This window comes from Dioscorea cayenensis, chromosome 4, assembly GCF_009730915.1.
Source record: "Dioscorea cayenensis subsp. rotundata cultivar TDr96_F1 chromosome 4, TDr96_F1_v2_PseudoChromosome.rev07_lg8_w22 25.fasta, whole genome shotgun sequence".
In the NCBI taxonomy this organism is placed as follows: domain Eukaryota; kingdom Viridiplantae; phylum Streptophyta; class Magnoliopsida; order Dioscoreales; family Dioscoreaceae; genus Dioscorea; species Dioscorea cayenensis.
In genome coordinates, this window is record NC_052474.1 from 21,769,470 (window position 1) to 21,797,036 (window position 27,567).

Consider the following 27,567-nt stretch of genomic DNA (forward strand, 5'->3'; position numbering starts at 1 on the left):
CCCTTTCTGCGTTGCCTCAACTTTCTCAATGGCTAACAACAATAACAAGCTCCTCATCTTGGCCTTCATCTTCTTCGCCTTCGCCACCATCATCACCGCCCAGTCTCCAGCTCCCTCACCGCCCGCAGATGAATCCAAGCCCGCTGATGAACCTACTAACAGTGCCCTCTCCCCTTTTGCCGCGGTGCCTCCCAGTGGTGATCTGATAAGTGATATTGCACCCTCCGACGATGGCCCTGCAACCGGGGATGCTGATGCCGCTCCTGTTGGCGCACCGAATGCTACTTACCCTCCCTCAGATAATCCTATAGTTACTGACCATTATAAGGATTACAGTGGGTCAGGCAGCATCAAGGTGGCCACGACTGCCATTGCTTCGGTCTTCCTTTTCACTACTTGTCTGTTATTCTAAGCTGCACCAACTTCCGGTCATGTCTTTGCTGCTTAGAATAATTTCAATTAGATGTGAATCAAGAGACCAAGAAAGAAATTGTTTTTATAGTTTTCTTTTATTTATTTACTAATTTATGAGAAACAAATAAGGCTATCAGGTTTATGGTTTATAGGTTTCTTTTGTGTTTACTCCTTTTTCTGTTTATATATCACATTGAACTACCAAAAAAAAAGATACATGATCATGCACTTATTTTAAGCGAATACAGAATCATGCACAACTTTCAAACATTCCACAGAAAATTATCAATTATTATAAAACTTCTATAAAAAAAAAACATAGCGGAGGAAAATAGAAACCTCCGTTCTATTCATCTTTGAAGTTAGAATTCTGCAGACGTACTAAACTGATGAATTACAGATCGAACTCCAATAAGAGTTCGATTTACCAAAACCATTGGAAAAACCATCAGCATCAAGGTTATACAACTCATTGACTTGGTGACTCAGAACATAATTAGACAGTAATACATCACTAATGTTTCATGTAATGTTTGCCAAGTTCATGATTATATCGTACAGCATATTATGTCCACTTCCCGTTCTTTCATGTCTGAGACAGAGTTGTTCTTTCACGTCTGAGACAGAGTCGATCACGGTGAGCAGAATGTCCCATGTCATTGAAGATTATCCATTGTATAAATAAAGAGAACACCCAAATTCCATCTCTGTTTCTTGAATTTTCCAAGTCCGAAACATCATGAATAGGGATCAGGTTGGTGGTGAATACTTGCAATTTAGGCTCCACGCCATTTTCTTACTGAACAGTTATAAAATCTAAGATCAGAGAAAATATCAACTGATAAAATAATTGGACATGCAACTTTTTAACAGACCAATGCCATAAGAATAATTGAATGCACACACAGCATCCATCACGAAAGTGCATACCGACATATGAGAAGAACAAAACAATGTATCAGTAATTAGGTAGAATTTCCAGTGCTTTGAAAGATTATGTAAAAGGTTAAAATTAATTAATCCGAACGCTCTTTTCACTAAATTCTAGATCAGGAAAAGTGGACCACTTACAACTTCAAAGTCTACAAAATTTCTTGAGATGCCATGTAATGGTGGTTTGGGGAAATGCATAGAGTCATCGTAACAATCCAAAATGTATTTGTCATGAGAGATGGTTATCTGTGTGTTTCACACTAGCATTTCTTTTAGACATGATTGTTGTTTAGAATCAAGCCTCAAGTGACAATTTAATTAATTAGCTAGCAAACAAATAAAAGGAACTTTTGTGATGTAGCATAACATCACCGACCTCAAACTGCTCCATTATCAATCATCCCTCTTAAAACTTTATGAATACAAACGGGAGATTCTTCTTTTTCTGCTGCAGGACTCTTGCCATTGTAGGATTATTTAGAGATTCCTGGCTTAAGCTTATCTTATACCAAGATTAGACTATATCCTAAATCTAAAGCAAAGATCTCTTGTCAAAAAATCTAAAGCAAAAATCAGTCTGCTTGGCTGAAAATATAAGTGAATCTGCAAAAGTAGATGGCTTAGGCCTAAAACCATCGTACAACAGCAAACAGATGGCTAATTCACCCAATAGGATAAAACCAAGAGATGGTATTCCAGACACAAGAAAATTGCATTGGAACTGTCTTTGATCTATTTCCTTTGACTCTATCTAGCTCTAAATCTCCACCATAATATCTACCCCTTTCTGCCTTCCTCTCTCTGGGTCAAAGTTCCAGTAAGTTTGCTCACTTTCATTCAGCATAACACAACACAGAATACTACAGTAACTACTTGCTTTTGTACATGATTGCCAAGTCCTTCATGGTCAAATTTGATCCAAGACAATCTATATAAGGTTCCAACTTAAACTGTATCACACCTGCTGCAGATGGTAGTTCCCATATCCCTCTTGGTTGAACATCAACAAAGCTTTTCTAGTGTTACTACACATGGTATAAATTTTTAAAAAGATTAAACGAAAAGCACCGCCTAATTAACAAGTCCCAAATTTTATAATCCATAAGATGCAGGAGCACAATTGTTTTCTGCAGATGAGGCCATAGGATGGCCGCATAACTCATATATTCCAATTTGCTTCTTGTCAAGCAGGATCAAACAACAGTTCCCCGTTGACACAAATTTCCACGGTTATAAATATGATCAAATATCGGCAACTGCAACACTGATATAATACTGAACCACTGTGTTTGCTTCTCCAGTTGAAAGCGGAACATATCAATTCATTATATAGCTAAACTTTTGCAGCAGTCATATTTACTAGAACAAGGATACTGCATCAAGTGTTACACAAGGGAAAAAAGATAAACAGAAAGGTATGCAATTGGACTATGATCTTCAACAAATTTTGTATACACTAACAATCGCCGGAACAAAAGCATGTCAACGATTTCAGAAACACCATCGTGCACTTGAAGCATGAATACAAAAACATAAACATGTAGAAAGAGAATGCAATAAAGCCACAATCAATTTTAGAGAATACCTTCTATGCATCGCCATGAGGACTGCTTTCATCCGTTACTCTTGGACCTGCATGATTATTTGACTCACCATCGCTTTCCACAGGTATATCTTTCTCTAAATTGTTTTCCTCCAAAGTCGGTTTTGGATTTCCATTTATCTGCAGGGGGATCAATAAATTTAGAAACGTGGACAGCAATTACAAATTTGATAATTCTCCAATAGATAGGAAAATATGATCTTCTACCTGCTCAATCTTTTTCTCAACTAGTTTATTATCTAAATTCTGTTGATCATTAATTACAAAAGAAACTTCCTCTGCCTCTTTTAATCTCTGTTCTTCTCTTTGTTTCCTTCTTCTTGCTTCCTGCTCCTTAATTTGCTTAAACCTGCATAGAAAAAATTGCTTAAGATATAATAACCCAAATATTGCAGTAACTAAAAGTGAGCTATCATAGACAGATCCTATACATACCTTTCACCAGGCTGCAATCCACCTGAATTTACCTTTTCTCTTTGACTATCCTTTGATTTATCAATTTCAAGATCCTGGACAGATTTCTGGATTTCAGACAGAGAGCTCTGCATGTTGAAGGATTCTTCCTTAGCAGCTCTATCACTGAACTGCTTGACCGGGTTCTTTGCACCACCTAGCTTTTGAAGCCATATCTGCTGTGCGGTGCTCAGAATGTTGTTTGTAAGCCTGGACAGTGCAAATGATAATGGACTTGAGACTTTCAAAAGTGCGAGACAGATTTTCATTTATCGGATATCAATTATGAACAAACAAGTCATTTACATAAAAGAACCTTCAACAAAACAGCTCAATTTTATTTCAAATTATCTTATCATATAAAAAAATTAAAAACTCAAGAGAGCTGGAATTGAGTGCTCCGTATACATGCTCGTAAATAAATTTGAAATCTGATCAAAATTAACCTAGATAAATTCTACAAATATTAATCCATGTCAATTTCATAAAAGAACAACTATATATGGCATACCACTTTTCATTTTAAGGATAAGAACCTGTTTACCTTAATCTGAAATTGGTTTTCACCTAGAACAACTTGAAGATCCAAGACCATTTCAAGGGAAGTTTGGTTTTGAAGTCCACTATCTTTTAAACAACCATATTTATGTTTTATGAAACAGTTTAGAAAAATAAAAAATCATGAACCGACCAATAAATCTCACCACAGATGTAATATTGAAGATCACATATTGAGTATCACATGATGCACGTAATGCTCAAAAACAAGGGGTTTTAACATATATACCCCCAAAATTACACATAGCCTAATAATGTTTCTCCTTTTATATATAGCGCTGAAAAACTGAGATTCTTACATGTGTACTCTTGAGTCTGTTGTCAAATAATAATGGATTAAAAATAAGTGAATTGCCCTTTATGCCCTTTATGTGTACATCTCTGAACATTTAGCATTTCATATATAACTATAGTAGTTATATTTATTTCTTCGCATGAATTCTGTTTTTGCATTTTGAGATATAACCATTCATAATATAAATTTATAGTTTGAAAATACAATTATCTATATAATACACGTAAAAAAAATACGCAAGTAGTTAAGTGAGGGGTGAATGTCTTTTTTATAAAACAATTTAATGATTGTGTAATAACACATGGTTAACTATCATCAGGCTATATAGGCAGGAACCTCAAATTTTCAAGGATATAAAAAGAGGAAACTTCAGGAGGGTATATGCATAATTTTTTGCAGTGGTATAAATGTAAGATAGCAAACAATGCAAAATAACCCATTCACGATAGATTAAACACCTGCTCACCAATATAGACTCAAACCAGAAGGAACTGAAAGAGCAAAGTAACCGATCATCAATGGAAGGAGCTTAGTTACAGCTTGGGCACTCTTCTGGCTAGGATCATTAACCTGACAAGATCCATAAAAAATATTGAGCTCCATGATTCACTTAGAATCACAAACAAGAGGTTATAAATATGACAGTTATAATATGTAATAAGATAAAAAGATGACAAGAATTATCATAGAAGACATATAACACAAGCATTACGCTTGACAGTTAACCTCTGCATAATCCAATGATTTATATATATATATATATATATATATATAAGAAAAAGGGATTCATTCCCTTACAACAATAAATTAATTACAACATAGGTAGTACAGCACCGAGGTTGCTCTAGACAATATAACTTTAGAATCCAATGATTTCAAGTAAACTAAAAATCTACAGAACCGTTAGTATTTCAGCACTTCCTAGTATGTAGTAACACAGATAATCGTGCAAAAAAATCCAGGAAGCCACCTAATTGCCCCAATCACTTAAATTAAACATTAAACCCACTATCTACTTCAATGCAAGAAGCACTGAATCCAGAATCAGAGAGTGAAGAGAAGAAATGTTTGTTTATCACTTAAAGGTTTCTGGAACATTAAAGCAATTTCTAGTTACTGAACTGATACACATAGAAGAAGAGGCAGAAGAATGAACTCTAAACATGTTTACAAATTAAGGCATGAAAATAAGCAAGTTTGTAGAACATTCAGATGGCTGGAAGAGGCATTCTGCATGCACACATGCAGAGGGAAACTCGTCAGAAAAAGATTGGAAAGGAGATGACAGTGAGGTTGATGCGGGCATGTGGCACCATCCTAGCAAAGGCACATGACCTCCCATGAAATGCCCCACATGATTTTCTTGATGATTTTAATATATCAGAATACATTTGAAAATACTACAAAGTTAGTGAAGAATAAATGAAACCAAACTGAAATACAAGACCATATTGAAACAAAAACTTCTTGTAGTGTCATGAGTGTCAAAACCAAACTGAAATATAAAACCATGATTGATAGAAAAACTTCTTAGAGTGTCACGAGTGTCATTATCAAGGTATTACAATCTAAAACAACACAATAACACCAAACTTCATTTGTATGCTTTCCCAACTAAAGGTTCTAAATTATAGCCTCAAGTATGACAAGGGCATGACAAGAATGACATGTTAGTCACAGAGAAAATCAAAATTTGAACACATGGACATGTGCTTGAGGGAGCTCCTACTGCAGTGCTAGAGAACAAACAAATCCATATTTGTCAAGTTTACCATGCCTAACATACACATGAATCATCAGCGCTATAATGCTGGTGTTCAGCAAAAATAGCAAGAAAGTTTGTTATGGACTTATAATCCAGTAGAATGATCATCTAAATCATAAAATAGGATATCATAGAGGGTTGTATTCCCTGCATCCCAGAGTAAATAGGCTACCAAAAATGACATTGTTTAGATTTCAGAACACAATTAATTACCTGTGATGGCTGCATGACTTGAGCTGAAATATATTGCGAAGCAATGAGTAAAACAGGTAGAACAAGATATGCTAGAGTGTCTGACCATCCCAAAGGTGGATGACCATCCTGCAAAAGGATTGAAGTAGAGATTGCAATTAATTCCACTAATTCTAGATAATAACTCCATCAAAAAATAGAGAGGAGAAAATGACAATCTTTTGGTAGAATAAGAAAATAATAATAACAATAATAATAATAATGTCCTTCAAACAGTATTGACATCAATGAAGGTTTTACACAATAAATAAGGAATTGTCATTTTTGTATGACATATGCGGTCGTCGCTAAATCCTCATTTGTTGAGTAAGAGAACTCAAGCCAACTAACTTTGTGATACTAAAACAAACTTGCATTTATCCATGCAACATTTGCATTCTACTTAATTATCAAAAATAAATTGATATCAGTTACATATCATACTTTCTTTTAATACCAGAAAGTCAAAAAACAAGATTTCAGAGAACTAATTGTACTGATTCTACTAACACATATAATGTTAATGTTAACAGATATAATGGTCTAAAACACTCAAACAATAAAATGAGGCCATCAAAAGATATCAAATTCACTTACAATAAAAGGAAAAAGCCAAGAAATCCCACTACCACTTTGCCGAGCAGCTATTGTAGTAGGACCAGAGAGGGAAGGTATCCAGAAAAAGCCTTCTGTTAGTAGTCCCTTGAATTAGAAAAGAAGAAATTATTAGGCATTTATATAGGAAGAAATATGCCACAAAGTAGTTTTTATATAACCAGAAAACATAATTCAAACTTTCAACCTCATCAGCCACATTTGAGAGAGCCCTATATAATCCAATCCAAACCGGAATAGTAAGCAAGGTAGGCAGGCACCCTGGTAGAATAAACAACTTGATCAAATAGAAATATTTTCTGCTCAAAGCATATCAACCACTATAAACAACTAAAAAGAATTATGGTGCCAGCATGCAACATGCTACTAGAAATTTACATGTGAAGATGTGTCCAAGCTAGCATTTTATAAAAGTTTAAACCTCAAACAAATTTACCAATAAAAATGTTTATACTACAATGACCTCACAAAATCCTAGCTAATCACAAGTGAACTTAAATTTTAACATTCTTACAAAGATAAAACATATAGAAATGCAACACATCACTCATGAATCACTGCAAGTAATTAATGTTATAACCAGGTCAAAAATTTTGGAAACTTCACAAAATATTTTATTGGGTTTAGAAAAATGACCTGCTAAAGGGTTCACACCGGCTAATTTATACACTCGAGCAGTTTCAAGTTGTATCCTTTCCTGTGATGGAAATTGAAGTCAATAATTTACTTTACACATCCAGGTTATTACAGAAGTCAATTAAAACTTGACAACAGTGATTGTGTACTGTGCCTTTAGATCACCCTAATTGTCACAATACTGGCATATTTGGGGCATGAGGCAAACAAGAGAAACATCAACATAAGATAAAATGCAACTAGTTTTATAATTTCCAAAAGTCAAAACATTTTTCTTTCCATTAATTCACTAAAAATAGCATCCAGATCCCAACATAGTTTACATTAAACAGTGAGCAACCAAGAAGAGTTTGCCAATCAAGGTGCCTAAGTATAGCTATAATAACTATCTTGAATGTAATTACACAAAATGGTTCCAAAGCATACAGGATGAATTTATACAACCTGTATAAAGCATAATGTAACCACATATAGCATATCCAATTAATAAAAGTTTCTCATTTGCTTGGTAAAATATGTACAATTGAAAGGCTAATAGTGATAAAATGAGCCTGAAGAGATTGCTAATTAGTAATATGCATACTACTTTAAAGAGCAATTTAAAAACAGAAAAAAGCAAAAACAAAAACAATTGCAAAATAACCCAAAATGAAATTTAATTGCAAACTAACCCAATTTTGGGCCATGTGCAATGAAGTAGGTGTTCCGAACTTTGGCTATAGCCACAACATACAAGTTGCTAAGGAAGCAACTAAAGGCGGTGTTTCAATGTGGCTTTCCAAATGATAGCTTTAAATTTTTATTTTATTAATTTACCTTTTTTAAAAGAGAACCAACACTGCCAGGTTGTTCAAGAAAGCCAAAAGTTCTAAGATTTTTCAATTAACTAAAAAACTCAACTAAGTAGTTTCATTTGAACATCCAACTTATAGGCAGAAGTAGTATTTCAAAGTAATGTAATAAATTTAATCTGCTGAGACAATATTTTGTACCTCTAGGATACAGCAATAATTAAGCCCAGTTCATTTTTTCACAGTAAGATATTAGTCTAACATAATAGTGGGTAGTTTGCTATAAAAATACAAAATACCTGATCTCCTGCATAACGTTGTTGGATAGCTTTCACTTGGGGCTGCAGTGATCGCATAGCTAATGCTGACTCAACCTGAAAACAGGGGTTGCTATATTAAAAACAGGAAGGATGATGGCCTCATTATAGATGCTGCTGTGCCAAACATACCATACAACTGTAGCATGGAATTCCTTTGTCAATTAAATGCTACTAGAAGTGATGTTTCAAATAGCTATCATTTGTTAACAAAGAATAACAATTAAGGAATGTACAAAAACAAATAATAAAAAAATCAATACGGAAAATCAATCTCAATTGATTTACCTAAATACTATTATGCACATTGACCACCTGGGTGAAGACTCAAGTTCCTTTGAAGACTATATCAAAGTCAATCCACGAAAAAAAGGTTCTTCACCACCTTCATCCATGTAATCAGCACCTACTCACACTTGATCCATTCTTATTGAACTTAAAAAGTTCTTTAATGCATTTAGGGCAATCTTCAAGGACCCAAATGTAACCATTAATTTCTAGAATTTGAAATTTTAACATTAAGACCACTTATATAAACCAATAAAATCTACTCAAGTAAATATGTTGATGCCATGATATAATGTTTATCATTTATGCAAAATTATCGCAAGCATTGAAGGGTCCCAAACAACAGCATCAACCACAATAAAAAATGAAGATCACGAAGATGAAGCATTCCATAAGTCAACCTAAAATCAATTTAAAAGCCCCAAAACCAAAATCATCACTATAAAAATTTTTCTCTCTGATAGTGTTAACTCTTGAGAAGGATGTAATCAAGCAGGATAATTCAAATTGAACTAAGGACAAGGCAAGTGAATCGCATTTGCAAGGGCATCAGAATAATACATTTTTGTCTAAGCTTAAAAAAAAAACCCCTACAAATTACCTGAACGCTGATTTCTAATGTATAACCAGTATCCTTAAGTGAAACGCTGAAATAAATTGGGCCATGTTAAGACTGAACTTTGAGGTGAGTATAATTGCAGATTGACTGTTGCATTTTTCTATCAGAAAAATTCAAAATTGATAGTTTACACATCAAGAAGGCAAACTTAAGATTCTGGGTGAGAAAGGGAGAGCTAAGACCTCAAAAGAGAACAAAAAGGTTCATGATGCAGGACTAAAATAAGGAATTCAAAAGACATAATCTATTTTGAAGGAAACAATCATGCGTCGCAAACAGTCACGATAAATTTCTGTTATACAATCCACAAATAATTATGATGAGGCAAGTATCTGATGTAATACTAACAAAACCTCAACATCAATGACAAATTAGCCCATAGATAACTGAAACATAACAATGACTCGGCAAAATCAATTTTAGTTAAAATGGTACACTAACCTGTTTCTTTGTCAGGGGAAATGTAGCAGCTTTTACGATAACTGTAAGAAGAATAATTGCAAAACCATAAGAATATGGAACATGCAAAGCTGAAAGCGCATCCTTCAGGACCTGTCAGAATTACATTATAAACAAAGGCAGCTATTATACAATAGTGCCCATTAACTATTAAAATCTCACAGAAAAAATAATTTATAAAGTACTCCACTAACATGTAAAACACTCACTATGTCTACAAATCTTTCTCAGTCATACGTAAAAGTAGTCTTGTATCTCATTCTGTCAAGAGTAATGAACTTCAAAAGTTGACAGTTTTAATTGAGTCATATTTGATAAGAAAAACAATATGCAATGGCAAAAAGCATAGGATTAGAAAAAAGCATTTGCCAGGTTCTAGTCATCTAAGGGAGATGATATGTCATGTTTTGTTAGACTAGGAGATAGGACAAGTTCATAACAGGCCTTGATGATATCAGAAACTAGATACATACTCTCATGCCTTTCATTATACTAATTGTATACAAAAAACATTTATGCATTTACACAATGTTTGTTTGTGGGCTTAATTTGTGGGTTGCCCCAAAGCTCCAATTAAACAACAAACATTACTCCACCAACCTTTTTTAAAAAAGATTGAATTACTTCAATAAACAACTATTATCAATTCAAAAATAAAATTTAATTTTAAAATATTTATTTTGATTAATATTAATGGAGTTAAAGTTCAATCAACTCTATATAAAAATTTCCCTCCAAAACAATTTTAAAGTTTCAAACCTTAAGTCACTATCTTAACCAAACAAGTCCTTAGTGTGTTACATTGTAAAGACCAGTTATAAAAGCTGCTTTGCTCCAATTATTACTTCCAACTTATTGTTTCCTGGTATAGAATTGCAACCTCAAAATATTTCAGATTAGTATCTTTCTTAATAACTAAAACATAACATATTGTCAAGTTTATTTAATCCAAAAATGTTAGGAAAAAATTTAGTTAGAATGTCGGCAAACTGATTGTTCACTTACATTGCACTTAAAAAAGGGAAGCTATATAATCCTGACGCAGAACTTGAGTGGACTAAAGCTGGTCCCTCAAGTCAATTAGTCTAAGCTTCTAAATCTACCATATAGGCTTAATATATTCTAGCAAATGAGCAGAAACATTGATTTGATTTCAAAAGTTAGATTGCTATAGTTAGTATCTACTCTTCCTGTAACATCTCCTTCTTAAGAATTACAAATCTATTTGAACAGATCATGAGTTGCTCAAATTAGAATAAACCAATATTGACCCATTCGAAAATCAAATTTCATGAACTGATTAACAAAAACTATTTGCATACCAACATATTTTATCCATCCTCAACTACAAGTGGGCACAAACTTGATAGACAACTATCAATACAATCTACAAATCTTCAACTCTTGTCCAACAATGTTCATTAAAAAACTTCAAATTTACATGCCAAAGCAGAACACTTTGAATGATTTTGTTCAAAATTAAGATTTTATAAACCATAAATCATTAACAAGTTATCCTAATTCTAATCATAAACCAAACATGATCCACAGCGAAATCAAACGCGAACCTATCACATACTTCCCAAAAAACGAAGCTAAACAACATCAAATCCATCCAAAACACCATAGTCTCGATAACCGCTAACCTTTAACACAGACTCAAGAGTATTGGTGATGCCAGAGAGCCAATCCGCACTCTGCTTAGAACCTTGACCAGCAGCAACAGCATCAGAAGAAGAAACCGCAGCATCGGCGATAGTGTAAATAACGCCCTCCGCCCGGCCAAGCACCTCACGGACCAACTCATCAACACTCTCAAGGTCAGGAAGCATAGGCCCAGGACTAAACCTCGCCACCACACAATCTCGGCGAAGAAATGGAGAAGATGAGTCACTTTTGGTGAAGAAACCGAGATGTGGTCGATGAGAGAGCGGAGCTACGGCCATGGCGCCCCCGGAGGAGGGATAGAGGGAGAGAGGGGAGCGTAGGGTTTGGAAAGAGTGGAGAAGAGAAGCCATTGACGGTGGTTGCTCGGATTTCTCGCCGTGTTTCTAGTGTTTGAGAAGGTTTCACGGCGGCGAATGAAAAAAAAAATCTGGTTTTTATGATTGGTTTTTTTTTTTCATTTATTTAAAAGTTTTTTTTATTATTTTTGGTCAACTTTCCAATTAAAATAATATTGAAATATGGAAATGTTGGGGGGTGTGAATGCTTTTTTCGTGGAACACATGTGTGCTTTGTTTTTTCTTCATTTTTATTGGAAACTTATTTATTATTTGTTTTTTTATAAAATTTAATTATGGATTTTTCTCCTAGTCATGAAATGAACTAAGAATTCTGAGTTAATAAAAAATCATAGACAGTGATTGGACCATATAGAAATCCCTTCAACACAATATTGGTCACTGAAAGTATCTTGGGAGAATTAGACTGTGATTTTGAAATGTTTCTCATTTATGATTTGATCTAATATTATTTTTTATACTTTACTTGGATACGAAGTTTTATAAGCCTTTAAGAGTTGAATGAATAATCATGATCTATTTAATTTGACGGTTTAAAATATCTAGTAGGTAAAATAGTAACACGATTGAAGTACCACTTGAGCAGCTGTTACAGTATCATATTTACTACAGTAGACATTCATTATTTATTATAATATTTATAACAATAAGAGATTTTATTATAATTTTTTTCACAAATTTAGACAAAAATTAGTTATATATATTTTTTCAAGTAAAATTTTCAGTCAATTAGTTGGTGGCTTATTTATTTATTTTTGTTTATTTTTAAATTTATACCTTTATGTATTGACAATTCCTTATCATTCATATTCTATTAATTAAAGGACAAATGGATATAAAGATGCACTGGTTATAGTGGTTTGATTTAATTTGTAGGAATAATTTTTTTTTTATTGATTTATGTTTTATAATGCACTGTTACTATTAAAGAATGAATAAAAAAACATTTTTTATAATTTTATCAATAAAAATAACATTTTATTTTATTAGGTTTAAGGACTAAACTGTAAATTTCCAAATATTTCAGGGACCAATGTGAGTACTTCATCAAACCTAAGAAAACATCGATCATTTCCGGGAAGTAACAGTTCCGCACTTCCCGTCGGAACTCTGGAAGTGCGCTTTCTCGAACGCCGGCCATCGTCGTCCCCAAACCCTTCTCCGATTCCGAGCCGGGAGAAGAGAGATCGCATCCCGGAGGAGATGTCAATCCCGCAGCCAAGTCCTGATGGATCGCAATCCGCGTGGAAGCATCCCAAAGTTGAGGATGCCTCGAAAATACTGCCGCCACCGCCGCAGCCCCCGCAGCCACAGCCTTCAAAGCCGGCCATGATCGCCGACCTCAACGTTGATCCACCTGAGAGCGATGGCGAGGACTGCACGCTCATTTCCCATCCCGATTCGAACACCAGGTAAATGGCAGAGCTTGTATGGAATGCTTGAATTGTTCTTGTAGAATGTTTGCAGCTGCTTCTCATGCTTTCAGAGAGCCTGAGCTTAATAACTCCAATTCTGGAATTTGATTCAGCTTTGCGTGATTATTCTAAGGTTCTAAGAGTGAATCAAACTAATTTTTTCCTCTCTCTCTCTCTCTCTCTCTCTCTCAATCTTTGAAATTGCACTTCTGGGATTGATAGAAAAATTCTGGCATGTGATCAAGTGGTTGAAAACAATTATTTTTTTCTCTTCAATAGTAACTCATGCAATAAATCAAATCTTGCAAATAAAATATTATCAGTGATCTTGTTGGAAAGAACAGTAGGTCTATCCAGAGTTTCAGTGATAGCGCACCTTGTTTTAGTTTGGACTGGTTTAATTGAGATGAAAACATATTTATATGGATTTCATGCACTGCTAACTTCACTCTTTTATCCAAATATGTATGTTTCTCTAAGTTCTGTAAGTAACTATGCTGTCCATCTGAAAGGAAGCAGAAAGGAAATGGGAGCTTATCCCCTCACCAAACACCCGATAGGTTGCAGCTTTGAATTGTTTTTTCTTGTGAATCCAATAAATGGTTTGTGACGTTTATTGATTAAAGAGATGAGTTCTGGACTTTTGTTCTGCTGTCTATTTGCTTGACAGACCTTGGTTCCTCATCAGCTTGGCATGTGGAATGCTCTTCTTCGTCTACCCTTGTCGTATGTGACAAGGGACAAATTGGTTGTATCGGTTTTGATGTTTATGGCATGTTGCCTTTATGGCAGAATGTTGTTTTTTCATGAGTCATTATTTTTATAATGGGAATTAAAGCATCATATTTAAACAACTTATAAGTATTTGCTTGAAATGTATAATAGGTGTTGACAACTTGATGTGAACATGTGATGCAAGCCTAGTCAATCTTATGGGATTTTGATTGGTAATTGTGCTAATGAACTGTTGAGACACAGCCTTTTCAAAGGCAAAGAACTGAAGATTTAATCTGTTCCATTCATTAATACGTACGTACTCTCTTGTGAAGTGGAGAAACTCTTGCATGGTATAAATCTAGTCATGTTTTCTTCCCTGACTTGGTAAACTTGTTACCAGATGATGATGTTTTGATGAAATGCATGGGAGACAGTTATTGGGAGTTGTCAAGGAGGAGGTTAGGGGTTCCAGGGGTTACTGTATAAGTTTGTCACATCAATTATGATCCAATGGCACTATCTAATCTTTATCTTTGACTCCAGTTTGAATGCCTTTTCTATCATTAAATTTTATAATCCATGCTGTTTTAAAGGTATTCCATTTCAATTTTATATTTCCATTATTTTTATCCAACCATTTATTCGAATTGTGTACCCCAGATTCTGCAGCTTTCCGATTCATAAAATTTTCTTCTATTAGTGTAAATACCAAGTTTAACGTTCATTGTTCTTATCTCATTGTCTCATGTCTTTTGACAACATGCCTCCTTATCCTCTAGTGTAACCTTAAGTTTGCAATTCTGTTATATTCTATTCTGATGTAAACATGATTTCCAAAACATGGTTTGTGGAGAAAGTTGGTATTTGTTGGTTGTCCCTTATATGAAATTTCCATCTTTCATCTTTAGATATTCTACTTCCGATTAGTCTGGTTCTTTTTTTTTTTTCAAACAAGTTTTAGTTAGAGTTACTATGTCTTTTACTTGCTGTATTGCATTATTCATATTTGGAACACATTTATTATCAATTAAATGACTGAAACCAGTAAGTGGCGGGCATTCTTGTAGAAGGTTGAGTTATGTGATTAGTTCAGATTTTTTGCATTGTAAGTTAATCTTCTATCCTGCTGCTGTCTGTCTGCAGTTCTGAATGCACCAGTGGATCCTAATTACCACCTTCACATTTCATTGTTGTAATCATCATCATTACTATTGGGTGTGTGTATATATATCCTTTTTGAAGTTTATGCATTCTTCATCTGTGTCTCATGCTCTTTTAATTGATGTAATTCGGTAATTGTTTCTATTCAGGACTAACAATGACGATAGCAGCTTAGTTAAAACTACAGTAATTGCCAGAGATGCTGATGTAATTGAAGGAGAAGGTAATGATTATTCAATTAGGGAGAAAGGAATACTCTATTTGGTAGCTGCATCTCACCTTTGGATTCATTACAGATCTCGATCAACAATGCCCTGTGGTTTCTATGTCACGGGAGGAGAAAGTTGGCAGCCTAAAAGCTGTGAGTTTTTCTTCACCATATTGCATATCATGCTCAAGTATTGGAGTGGAATGTGTTTGGTCTCTGTCAATAATATTAGATATTATGTGCTTATAACACTTTGTTGACTACCTCATATTAATTTTTGGAACTTGTCAAGTATGCAGTCTGGTACAACCTTCAATCTACTTGTAGATCTGCATAATATTGGAAGCTCCTCTATCATTAGCAATTGACCAAATTCTTGCATCTTGATATTTTTATCATCTGATATAAAATTGGATCCTCTATTATCAATGAGTTCCTCATTTTTTAACCTTGTCACTGGTCTGTTTTTCTTACCTGCTGGCATCTAGATATTGATCCACATATGATGGTAATTGTTTTGTTGATCTGCAACCTGATTGCAGCTTGTCTTTAATTTGATGATTTATGGGATTCTGGTTGTAGCTTGTTTTTGAAATTTAGAGGATCTTATAAGGTTGATGTGCCACATTATGAAATGAAGCAGACTAAAACTCTGGTGCTAATGCTAGAGCTGCTGCTTGATTATGGTTAACAATTTATTGGGGTTGAAATTTGGTAAGGTTTGTGTTTGTATTTTCTAAAACGATGAACCATAGTGCTTTGATGTGAAGCATGAAAAACTTGACAGTCTTTGCCAATTGTTCAGGTCATTATATAAAGTGCAATTGTATTTGATGAAAAGGTGTAGAAGTTATTAGTACCTTCAAGTACAATCACAAGAACTAACTTTAGCTTTCCCATTAATGAAATCAGGCTCGGTAAATAAGCTGGTATGTTTTATTTAGAATAATTTGTTGGTATTCAAAATTTAATGTTTTGCTTGAATTATCATCCAATAGGATGGTGAAATAATAATTTCCTGGTCAAATGCAGTATGGCAAATTAAGATAATTGATGACTAAATATTATGTATATGTATAAGGATTATTACAAAAATATCAGGGTGACGTTGATGGGTAGACATAGTTGATGTCCTGGAAGGTTTTGCAATTGAATAATCACTACAAATTGGAGTTAGAATGGGGAAAGAAAACTAACTTTTGTGAGTATTGCCAAATATGATGAAAGAGTTCAGTTAGAAAGAATTCTGATAGATAAAGGTTATTACAAGATTGAATAGGAAAGGATGGTAGGGCTAATGCCAATTTGCTAGAGAATATGTAGCTCAATAGCTGTGGCAAAAATTAACTTGGAAGGTAACCTAATGAAAGTTTACATCTTCTCTGTCTTATTTATATCTTCTTCATGTAAATGTTGGTTTACTATCATGTCAATGCCTGTTTTATGGATTTAAGAGGAGGCTCTATTGAAAACAAAGAACTAAAACTTACTCTTCCTTTTCCTCATCTACAGATTTCTTATGTATTATTTTTTCATTTTTATTTTTGTCAACCTCTATGGCTGGATAAGATTTATTGCAGGAATTAAGAATTGTTAGCCTAAGAGAACATTTTGTGTCAGGGATGAGGATGTTATTCTGATAATTGATGGCAGATACTTTCAGTGACATTGTTCAGCGTGATGACCTGATATGATTCAGCTGGTATATGACATTGTAGCTGAAGTTTTACTGTGATCCTCAAATTGGAAGATGTATTTCCAATTTGATGGCAATCGTATAAAGTCGCCATCCAGCTTTCATGTAATGTGAAAGTATAAAGCATCTTTTTAAATAACTTCAATTTTAATTGTGTTGTTGCTCTATACTCTTGCTTCACAATATCTAATGCCTAATAATTCTTCTCATGAAAGGGATATTGGATTCCTTGACTTATTTGGGCAAGCTATGTGATTTGATTACAATGAATGCCTTCTATATAATGTTATGGGTTCAAACACTTTGGCCTTATTTTACATTTGACTTCACTATTACTCCAGGAGGCGTCTTTACTTGTACTCCACTCAACCTTTTCTCCATGTTCAACTTGCAGACATTTGATAAAACTGACACTAGGTAGAAAATAACCAGGCAAATTCAACCATTACGTTCACTAAATAGCTTGGCAGCTACATGAGTTTCAATCCATAGGGGGGGGGGACTTGTTCTGTTGCTCACCATTTTGGTGGTGATATTCTAATATATCAATTTATTTTAATTTTTTAATTTTTTATATTAGGGCTTGGTTCATGTTGCACGAAAAATGCCAAAAAATGCCCATGCTCACTTTATACTTGGCCTAATGCATCAAAGATTGGGTCAACCGCAGAAGGTATCAGTTGTCTCCATTATAACTTATCTATAATATGGAAATTACTGTCATATTGTTTCAACTTGGATCATTTCTAGGCAGTTTCAGCATTTGAAAAATCATCTGAGATACTGTTACGGGACGAAGAGGAAATTCGCCGGCCTGATTTGCTGTCTTTAGTGTTGACACATCAAGCACAGGTTATTTTTTTTATCCTGAAACATTTTTATGGCGCCATAACTCTTTAATTAGCTGTACTAAAAACCACATAACAGTAAGTTCTTGTACTTAAATCTGCATATTGTCCTTCATAGTGCATTTTGCAAGGAAATTCAGGGGATAACTCAGACAAAGAACTTGAAGCTGAAGAATTAGAAGAAATTCTGACCAAAATGAAAGATTCTGTGCTGTCAGATGTCAAGCAAGCAGCTGTTTGGAACTCACTTGGCTTAATACTTATGAGGACCAACCGTTTGCAGGTGCCAGTGAATGATTTTTAGCATTTCAGATGTTAACATTTAATGCTGCTCATATGAAATACCAACCCTCTATTTTTTATTTCTTCTTCCTCTGATACTTCGTTCGTCTTGACAGAGTGCCATATCAATTTTATCATCCCTCTTGGTTTTTGTCCCTGACTACTTAGATTCACTTGCAAATCTTGGTGTTGCATATCTTCAAAGGTATAAATATTTATGTTTATTCTCAGCATGTCTTAACTTCTTTCAACTCCAACTGTTTTTGTTTTCCTGCTAGCCTTTTACCCAAGTTCAATGACAAATTCAGATCATCTTTAATACCTTGTGTCATGTCAAGTAGCTTAATGCACGTAGTTCATTATATGTGAAACTCTTCCGTTTTTAGACTCTCTAAAAAGGATTATATTTTATATTGGTTGGAGAGTCATTCTATTTTTTTTTTTTACACTTAGTGAGAAGCTGTTCAAACTTCAAACATTGAGATGCTTGGTTCGTAGTGACACAGAACATATAGGTTTGTTTGGTATGTGGGATCAAAGCAGAACATAACTAAATAACTACTTGTTTGTTTTGTTTGTTGCCAAAAAAAAAAAAATTGTTCTATTCATTGGAAAATCACCTATTTTTTACCCCCTTCTCAACCGCAGGATAAATATGTCTGATCACAGGGACAAACTAATTTTCCAATTTAACCCTCTCTTTTGTATGTACCCTTATAAAAACTCATTTAGCACTTATGATTTATTAAAAAATAATTTATGAATAAATCTGTGAAAAAAAATGTAATCACGCATATATCCCAGAAACCATGTGAAAAAAAAATGTAATCACACATATATCCCAGAAACCATGATTTTTGCGCACATTTGGACATACCCTTTCAACGTATATGTAAATATACATATTTTTATTGATTGTAAGATATACAAACTTATATATACAGAATATTTTTATTATATTCAAATTTAACATGATTGTTTTCATATATAGCCTCAGTATATTCGTAGTTGGATATATACCCCTTTAAAGCCCTAGAAAAGTGTATATCTAAGACAAAATTATTATCAATATCTACATATGTAACCCTGCAAATGTATGCGTATTACAATCTTAGGTTTATTTTGGTGTATATATATATATTAAAAATATTTTAATCAAAATTTACTTTTTAAATAATAATATATTTTTTTATTTATGATTTAAATTTGAAAAAAAATTAATTGACGTCATATTTTTCAAAATTTAAAAGTTAAGCAATTGTATATTTGATAAGGGCAATTTTTGTGATTGGAAATGTCTGTTTTTGTAATCTTTATGGTCTATCAAATCAAATATCTATAGGAATAATAATTTTGCTTTGGCTTATGCGTTTTTGTCTTGTCCCTACTGTCAAACATTACCATAAAGGTGCATGTATTGGCACTGAAATGGTTATGGATATGGGTGAGTTTTAAAAATTGAAAATTTTAGAAACTATAGCTTCAGGTACTTTAGTTATTTGATTTGGAAATTAATATCGACGTGTTTGTTGTGTTTTAGAAAAGTAAAATTTAGGAAGTAGGACTTCTAAACTTTTTCATTTAAAGTTACATTTCTAGAAAGAATTGGGTGTGCATTGAGCTACACAACACCCAAAATGTAAATATTCAAACATTTGCTTTTTAATTATATATAAAAAAATATATTTAATAATTTCATATCTAAGTTTAGTATAAAATATAAATATAAAAAATTGACATTATTTTTAATTGGGCCTTTTGGATGTTGTTTCTGCTGTATTTGCTTTTGAATGAGATGTGATCATATATGGAGGAGGAAATAAATTCTTTTTTCTCTAATAAGTTAGGCTAGCAGTTGTTGCATACTTATCTTATGTCTTGTGAATTATGTTATGTGCTTTCGTGTGAGTGTAGCTGGAAGTATTTAGAAAGAGGCATGCCATCATATCATGATTAATGGTTGTGTCTTAGCTACTTTGTGCATGTGCATCTTCATCTTTGGTCTTGGTGTAATGCTAGTGGGTTATAACAGAGGCACATCAAAAATGCTGGCAGAAAAACAATCTACTTGAATTTAGAAACTTCTTGTAAATTGGTTCGATTTTTGCTGCTCTCTTCTTTCCTGGAACTATTGTTGTTGTTACAACAGTTGAATTTCCTTGCCAGTGGTAATCTGCAACTCTCTGGAAAATGCTTCCAAGATCTAATCTTGAAGGATCACAACCATCCTGCCGCCTTTGTGAACTATGCAGTCTATCTTTTGTGTTACTATGGATCAGTAATTGCAGGTATGAACTCTGGAATGAGAATAGTATTACTTTTGAACTTGTTCATCTGGTACTCTGTCTATGAGATCTTTAACATTTAGATTTTCCTAGAAATTGGCATTATTATTATTATTATTATTATTATTATTATTATTATTATTATTATTATTCTGTTTCCTCTGTTGGAACAAATATAATTTCTATACATGTCTTCTTATTGTTGCTGATTTCAATTTTTCTTGACTTAATGGCTTAGTTCCATGTTAATGTGGTTTCGGTTGTTTTCTAAGGTTTATTTTTTTTGCTTAAGCAATATTGTCACACCTAAATTTGCCTAAAATTGGTGATTTAGTTTCATATGAGTTTATCTCCATCAGTAATGTAGTCCGTTGTCCACTGTTATGCCGTTCCATGTTGACTCGTCTGGAATCAAGCATTCATGCATATTTACCTTTCCCAGTTATAAAATTTAACTTGTTTATTTTATTTCCCTCTTCTAATTTTTTGATATTGTATATTTGAGTCCTTGTGTGCTGTGATCTACAAGTTAGGGGATAATTTTTTGGGGCCATATATTTTGAGTCAGGGATCAATGTGTCAGCAGTAAAGATGGTTTCAAGTTTAGCTTGTTGATAACATAATGTATTTTGAACTTTCTTGGAAGAACATAGTTAAGAATTCTGCTAACATAGTTTCAAATTGGGATGTGAGTGTGAGAGGTGATATGATAAATGAAATGGAAAGCTTTGGTAAAAAATAATGACATATTTTAATTATGGAAAATCTCTCTCATTTAGTTAATATGGACTCTGATCTGTATTGTATAACATTGTTGATGTTTTCCTTAATTCTTTGTCTACCATCAGATTCTTATGATCTACTGCTTCTGCATTATGAAGTTTGAAAAAGTGATTGTTACTTGTTGCTTGGACAAGGACATTTGTGCAAAATGGGTATCTTTACAAGATGCAGAAGACTAGTAGGATGCTTCTTTTGTGCATGTATATATAGGTGTGTGGGTGCCTTGAGGTGGACTTCTGGTAGTTGATAAATGGATTGTCAGAACTGTCTTATTGGACCTAGACTTAATGTCCATTCAACAAGGACTTGTTTTTTGGTTTGGTCTTGTATACACCTGAATTATATCTTCCACAATTTGGTTGTTGATGATATGTGTGAAATCTTTTATAATGTCATTATTTAAACAAATGAATCATTTGGTACTCAGTAGTTGGAGTAATATTCTTTATAGTGGATTTGATATAGGTCCTTAAAGTTTCAGGTGCCGGTGCTTGTGCGAGTGAAGGAGCTGATCCGCATCAAGTTGAAGCTACCGCTGTTGCAAAAGAGTGTCTTCTGTCAGCCATAAAATCTGATCCAAAATCCGGGCCCCTATGGGTGAATCTTGCTAACGCATACGATGTGGCCGGTGAACATAGGAATGCAAAGAAGTGCTTAGAGCAGGTATTCACATATACCTATCAACATTGTTTAGAGATTCTAGAACATATATCATTTTGCAAAGTTGCAATTTTAAATTTCTATCTTCTTTCATTTGATCCATATATTCTTATATATCCTCCTGGTGGTTGATCTTGAATGCTCAAGTAATGGTTTTTAAATTGTATATTTACTCAGGTGTAATTGCCTATAAACCCTAGGTGCAATTGTCTAGAACTTCTAGGTGATGCCCAGGTCGTCCTGTATCAATGTGGTAGCTTAGCATCAGAGCCTCTCTGTGCAGTGTAAGAGTTGATCCAAGATGACCTAGGCGGTTGTGCCCAGGTTTCTTGATAATCACACCTACTGGACCTAAGCAATTATTAAGAAGAAGAAAATGACAATCACACTCTCAAAAATAGCATAATGTTTAGGCCATGTTTGCTTTGAATGCGAAATAAGGGGGCCGGCCATCATCCTGCGTTGTGGGAAAAGTCAGAAAGTGTGCTGACTTATTTATTTTAGTTTGTTTGGGGGAAAGTGGGGGATGCTCCATTTCTCTGTTTTGTAGTCTGTCATGAAAGTGAAGGGAAGTGACAGTCTTTGTAGATTTTAACGTTATGGCGTCTTGTTTCCCCCAAACAAACGATGGAAGTTAGGTTGCACTCAACTCCCCCACTTCATCAAAGTGACATTTCACCCCCAATTTCTCACTTCCTTCACTTAAACACAGATAAGCACACACACCCTAAAGAAAGCATTCATAAAGATTTCGTCTTCCTTTTATAGAGATTATAGAGCTTGGCGGAAGACAAATAGAATAGAGAATTCAAAAAACGAAGCCACAAGATTTGCTACCCTTTTGCTGATCAAAATCTAAAAACACCAAACTACACCTGACATTTAAGTTCATGAAAATGCAACTCTTAGGCAACTTCCAGACCTAAACCATGCATTAGGGTTGGGCATCATCCTGCATTTTTTTAATTTGTTTTCTTTTACTTTTTTATAATAGTCTTGATGTGAACAGAAGTTCTGAATTTAGAAAGCTTTCTTCATGATATTGAATATTTATTTTCTTAAGACTTTGGTGCATATATTTATATTTATTTTTAATCATGCCATGTTCATTATACTGCATTCCAGGTAGCAAAATTGGAACCCAGTCAAATGTCTGCACGGTATGCCATTGCCGTTCATCGTATCAAAGATGCCGAAAGGTATCAGGATTCAACAGAACAGCTTTCCTGGGCAGCAAATGAAATGTATTCAATACTGAAAGAAGGTGACCCTGCAATAATTGATCTTACCACAGCATGGGCTGGGTTAGCTATGGCCCATAGAGCTCAACAAGAGATTTCCGCTGCATATGAAACTGGATCAAAGGACTTGGCAGAGACAGAAGAGCGAGCTCTCTACGTGTTAAAACAAGTGAGTTACCTATGCTTTAACCTTTAGTGTTGTCAATATATAAAGCTGAGTAGATGTGTTGTGAAATTAATAATCTAAACTTTCCTCTGTGTCAAGAGATTTCAAAATAAATAAGTGATCAATTCCTCCATAAGGTGTATCAAGAAACATGGAAAGTTCTTTCATAATATTGTTCTATATCATGTTAGTACGTGATTTTCTTGAAGAACACATTTATTTAATTTAGTTATTTTGAATTTCACATTTCATGATATAAAAGAATTGAATTTCATTGCTATAGCGGTCAGAATTTGTGTTTTTAGTTGCCATCATGGATTTGTTAAGCATGGTCTAATCTGTTAGATACAAAGCAAACCAACTAAATCAAAGATGAGCACCAAAGAATTCATTCATAGATCTCCAAACTCGAAAGTTGTCTTCCCAATTACAAAATAATGGTCTCCAGATGCTTATAAAGAGAATATGAGAATTAGGGTTATCAACATAACCGTAAAAGACGTGATTAGCTTTTAACTAAAATAGGATAAACACCTAACAAAACACACGCATAAATAGCCATATTATTAAATGATACTACACAAATCATATAGCTTTCTAGGACTCATAACATGATGTAGAGACCAATATTGGTCTCCTGATCCTAGGACTCAAACAAATCATATGCCAAGCTATCAGTTCACTTGATGGTTTTGACTGTTTTCAAGACATTGTTTCCCTTGTTAGATATGTTAACTTTGGGAAAATCAAATTGTCATTTTGGTGTGAATGGTTTGTTTTCGGGGGATGGATTAGGATATGCTTCTCATTTCATTAGATCCTTCCTTGAGACTATTGAAGGGATCTAATCTGGATTTATCGTGAACAAGTTATAAGTATGTCTAATGTATTGGACCTTGCATCTTGAAAACACTGCAGAAAAGCTTGATGAATTTTATCATTGAAATTGATGTTCACCTTTTTATTTATTTTTTTTATTTTTTTATTTGTGAGATCCAATTGCGGGCCAACCAATTATTTCTTACCAATTATTTATTTAAAATTTTTGGAGCACAAGTTACGCCAAGACTCTTCTCCAATTGACTGACTAAACAAAATGCGTGCTGGACATTTTAACTTGTTGAATATAACATCCTTTTTCAGCCTTACATGTAATGTACGACTTTGGCAAGTAAACTGATAGCACATAACATATGAAGGAAAAAGGTTATTATTTACCAATTTTTTAAAAAATATGGACTTCAAATTTCCTCTATCATATTCCTTAATAATGTACAGAGAACTATTATTTTGTTGCTCTTAGCATGCTTTCTCTTGGTAAATGTTTTTACATGCTTATGGTATCCTCATGACTACCAAAACTATATGTTGAAGTGCTTGATAAATTATGTATCTTCCAAATCATAATTCAGAATATCACTCATAGATGATTGATATTGTTCTGTTTTCCCTACTATAACATATAGCTTCTTTTAAATAATTGTGATCCATCTCTGAGGACTCTGCTTAAAATGATATCTTACAGGCAATTGAGGAGGATCCTGATGATTCTGTGCAATGGCATCAGCTTGGTCTGCACTATTTATATAGATTACAGTTCAAGACATCGGTGCGCTTCCTCAAGGCTGCATTGGCTCGTCGCAAGGAATGTGCTTATGCCTGGTCCAATCTTGGTATGTTTTTACACACTCACTTCTTCCTTTCAGTGTGGTTAGCTTTCTTATTTATCTATTTTCTTAATATAAAAAGATTTCAAAGCCTCGATATCACCTGGAGCATGTTCTCAATAACTTGTCTTCATTTATGTGGATCTTAATATTTTTTTTTCTTTGCCACTCAGCTTTATCTAATATTCCTAAGATTTTATTTGTTCTTCCAATTAATTGTTGCTTCAACTCTGCAATTTACTTCAAGGACAAAGTTGCACTTATACCTATTTCTTTTTAATGTCATTCATAAACCGGCCTCGATCTATTGCAAGGAAAACATTGCCAGTGCTAAATTAGTCATCTTTTAGCAAAATATGAACTATTGTTTTGAAGTTAAATCTTCTCTGCTTTCAATTGTGTAGACATCTATTTTTTCCTTGAAACAAATATATTCTTTAGCCGAAGCAAAAAGTTAAATCTCTGTTGGTATTTCAAGGTATCTGTCTGCAACTATCTGGCGATCCATCTTCGGCCGAAGAAGCATACAAGCGAGCTATCTCATTGTCGACACCACAACACGTGCACGCCACCCTGTCTAACCTGGGAAATCTTTACCGTCAACAGAGAAGATACGAACATGCAAAGGCAATCCTTACAAAATCTCTGGAACTCTCCTCCGGATACGCACCAGCACACAACAATCTCGGTCTCGTGTTTGTGGCCGGACGCCAGTTAGATGAAGCTATAGCCTCCTTCGACAAGGCTCTCCAGTTAGATCCATTGCTTGATGCTGCTAAATCAAATATGGCGAAAGCTATCGCCATGTCTAAGAAGCCGGAAACCACATAAGCATTCGCTTTGCGTAATCAAACATGATGATACATCGGCACAAAGAGTTTCCTCAGAAGGCTCGACACTCACCGAAAATCTTTGAAATTCGGAGTTCCAGACACCAACTATCCTGGAAAAAAAAATGCAGGCATCAACCAAGCTCTGAGGGAGTGAATTATCCGAAATTTTCCGAATTTTTCGAATTTTTCCTTTGGTTGATGCTAATGTTTTAGGATTCTAGATTTGTATCCAGTAAATGAACAGATTTTATTTCTTATAAACAGACCATTAGTGATTGATGTACAGTGAGAGTATTTCATTTCTTATAATTCTATTGTAGCTTGTTTATTTTTGGTTTAGATTTCAACATAAGTGACATGTTGGTATCATATAACCATATATAAACCAAAATCATTTGAAATCATGTCTTGATTCTAATAATGTCTAAATAAATAGATCAAATACAATGAGTCCAAAAAGGTGGTCCTATATTTTTTTTTTTCTTAATAAATAATTAAAAAATCAAATATATAACATAAATTTCCCAACAAAACCCGGACTTATTGGAACTTTTGATGACGTGGAATCATGAAAAGTGCAAAAGGGTAATGGGAGCTGAGATATTCAGTTGATTCTTTTCTAGTATGGGACCTACCTTTTATATTTATCTTCTCTCTCTCTCTCTGCTATTATTGAATTGTGGCTTGAATAAGTGATTTAGAAAAGTGATAAAAAGACAAGGTGGCACTCCCTCTCACTGTCTTTTTCACTTCTACTAGTAATCTAATCTTTTTAGGCAAAGTGGGCCCTCCTTTGTCCAACTTGCCACGTCAGACACTTTATGATAAGTATAACATTTTACATCTTCTCTCAAAAATAATTATTTGATATTAATCCATATATATATACATTGTACCAGATTTTTTAATCGTCTAACATAAAATCACTCTAATTCTCTCAAATATTATACCAAAATATAGTTTTAAACAAATAAAATGTCTTTAGTATAATTCTTGTTTTTTTAATCCCCTCATCTACTGATTTTTCATAATAAAATACTGAGATTTCAACCTAGTCTTTATTGTTTGAACTTACCATTATCTTTAACATAACTTTATCTTAATGGACCCGAGAAATGTTAGATTAAATAAAAAAAATATTAGCGTATTTTATTATATATATATATATATATATATTACAATTGAAATTTAGTTTTTTTTTTTAATGACAAATATAATAATTGAAATTTAATTTTAAAAATCAAATATTTTTTTAAAAAAATAATAATTTTGTCCTTCAAAACACACACATTGAATATGCTTCTGAAAAATCTTCTTAACGTCTACATAATCAAACTCTGATCATTCAATGTGATATTTGACCAAATTAATAAATTTTTAAAAGTTGTTAAACAACCATACCATTCTATCTCTTAACACTCTTATAAGGATGTCATTTGTCGTTTTTTTAATAAAAATGGATAAATCAGCGATTTATTAGAAAAAAAGAAGAAACGAGAGTCTCAAAATCTGAGAAGGAAAAATAAAGCCCGAAAGCTAACAAAGCAACGATAAGAGAAAGTTTAGTATCATTATCAGCGATAAGTATAACAGTAAACAGAGTC

At 33.7% G+C, this 27,567-nt stretch overlaps 2 protein-coding genes across 10 annotated transcripts; one reads left to right on the forward strand and one right to left on the reverse strand.

Annotated features, from left to right (window-relative positions):
• Positions 1-721: 721 nt before the first annotated feature.
• Positions 722-12,074, reverse strand: LOC120258929 (ALBINO3-like protein 1, chloroplastic). Its single transcript, XM_039266409.1, has 12 exons — positions 11,624-12,074; positions 9,960-10,070; positions 8,594-8,668; positions 7,504-7,564; positions 7,055-7,128; positions 6,850-6,954; positions 6,235-6,342; positions 4,723-4,826; positions 3,386-3,613; positions 3,158-3,299; positions 2,933-3,070; positions 722-1,213 (listed from the first exon to the last, which is right to left on the reverse strand). The coding sequence occupies exons 1-11, from the start codon at positions 11,993-11,995 to the stop codon at positions 2,936-2,938; spliced, it is 1,515 nt and encodes a 504-aa protein (XP_039122343.1). The 5' UTR covers positions 11,996-12,074; the 3' UTR covers positions 722-1,213; positions 2,933-2,935.
• Positions 12,075-13,065: 991 nt separating this feature from the next.
• LOC120258391 (UDP-N-acetylglucosamine--peptide N-acetylglucosaminyltransferase 110 kDa subunit) lies at positions 13,066-26,295 on the forward strand. 9 transcript variants are annotated; one of them, XM_039265771.1, is made up of 15 exons: positions 13,328-13,413; positions 14,302-14,445; positions 14,534-14,591; positions 15,277-15,350; positions 15,444-15,517; positions 15,591-15,655; positions 17,779-17,871; positions 17,949-18,050; positions 18,165-18,329; positions 18,445-18,533; positions 20,495-20,616; positions 21,872-22,059; positions 23,182-23,466; positions 24,989-25,136; positions 25,609-26,295. In XM_039265771.1, exons 4-15 carry the CDS (start codon positions 15,283-15,285, stop codon positions 25,959-25,961), a joined length of 1,752 nt encoding a protein of 583 aa, XP_039121705.1. In that variant the 5' UTR covers positions 13,328-13,413; positions 14,302-14,445; positions 14,534-14,591; positions 15,277-15,282; the 3' UTR covers positions 25,962-26,295. The 9 variants fall into 9 exon arrangements, with proteins under 9 accessions (XP_039121703.1, XP_039121706.1, XP_039121705.1 ...); XM_039265774.1 differs by having other exon boundaries at positions 15,277-15,348; positions 17,953-18,050; XM_039265770.1 differs by having other exon boundaries at positions 14,534-15,350.
• Positions 26,296-27,567: the final 1,272 nt, after the last annotated feature.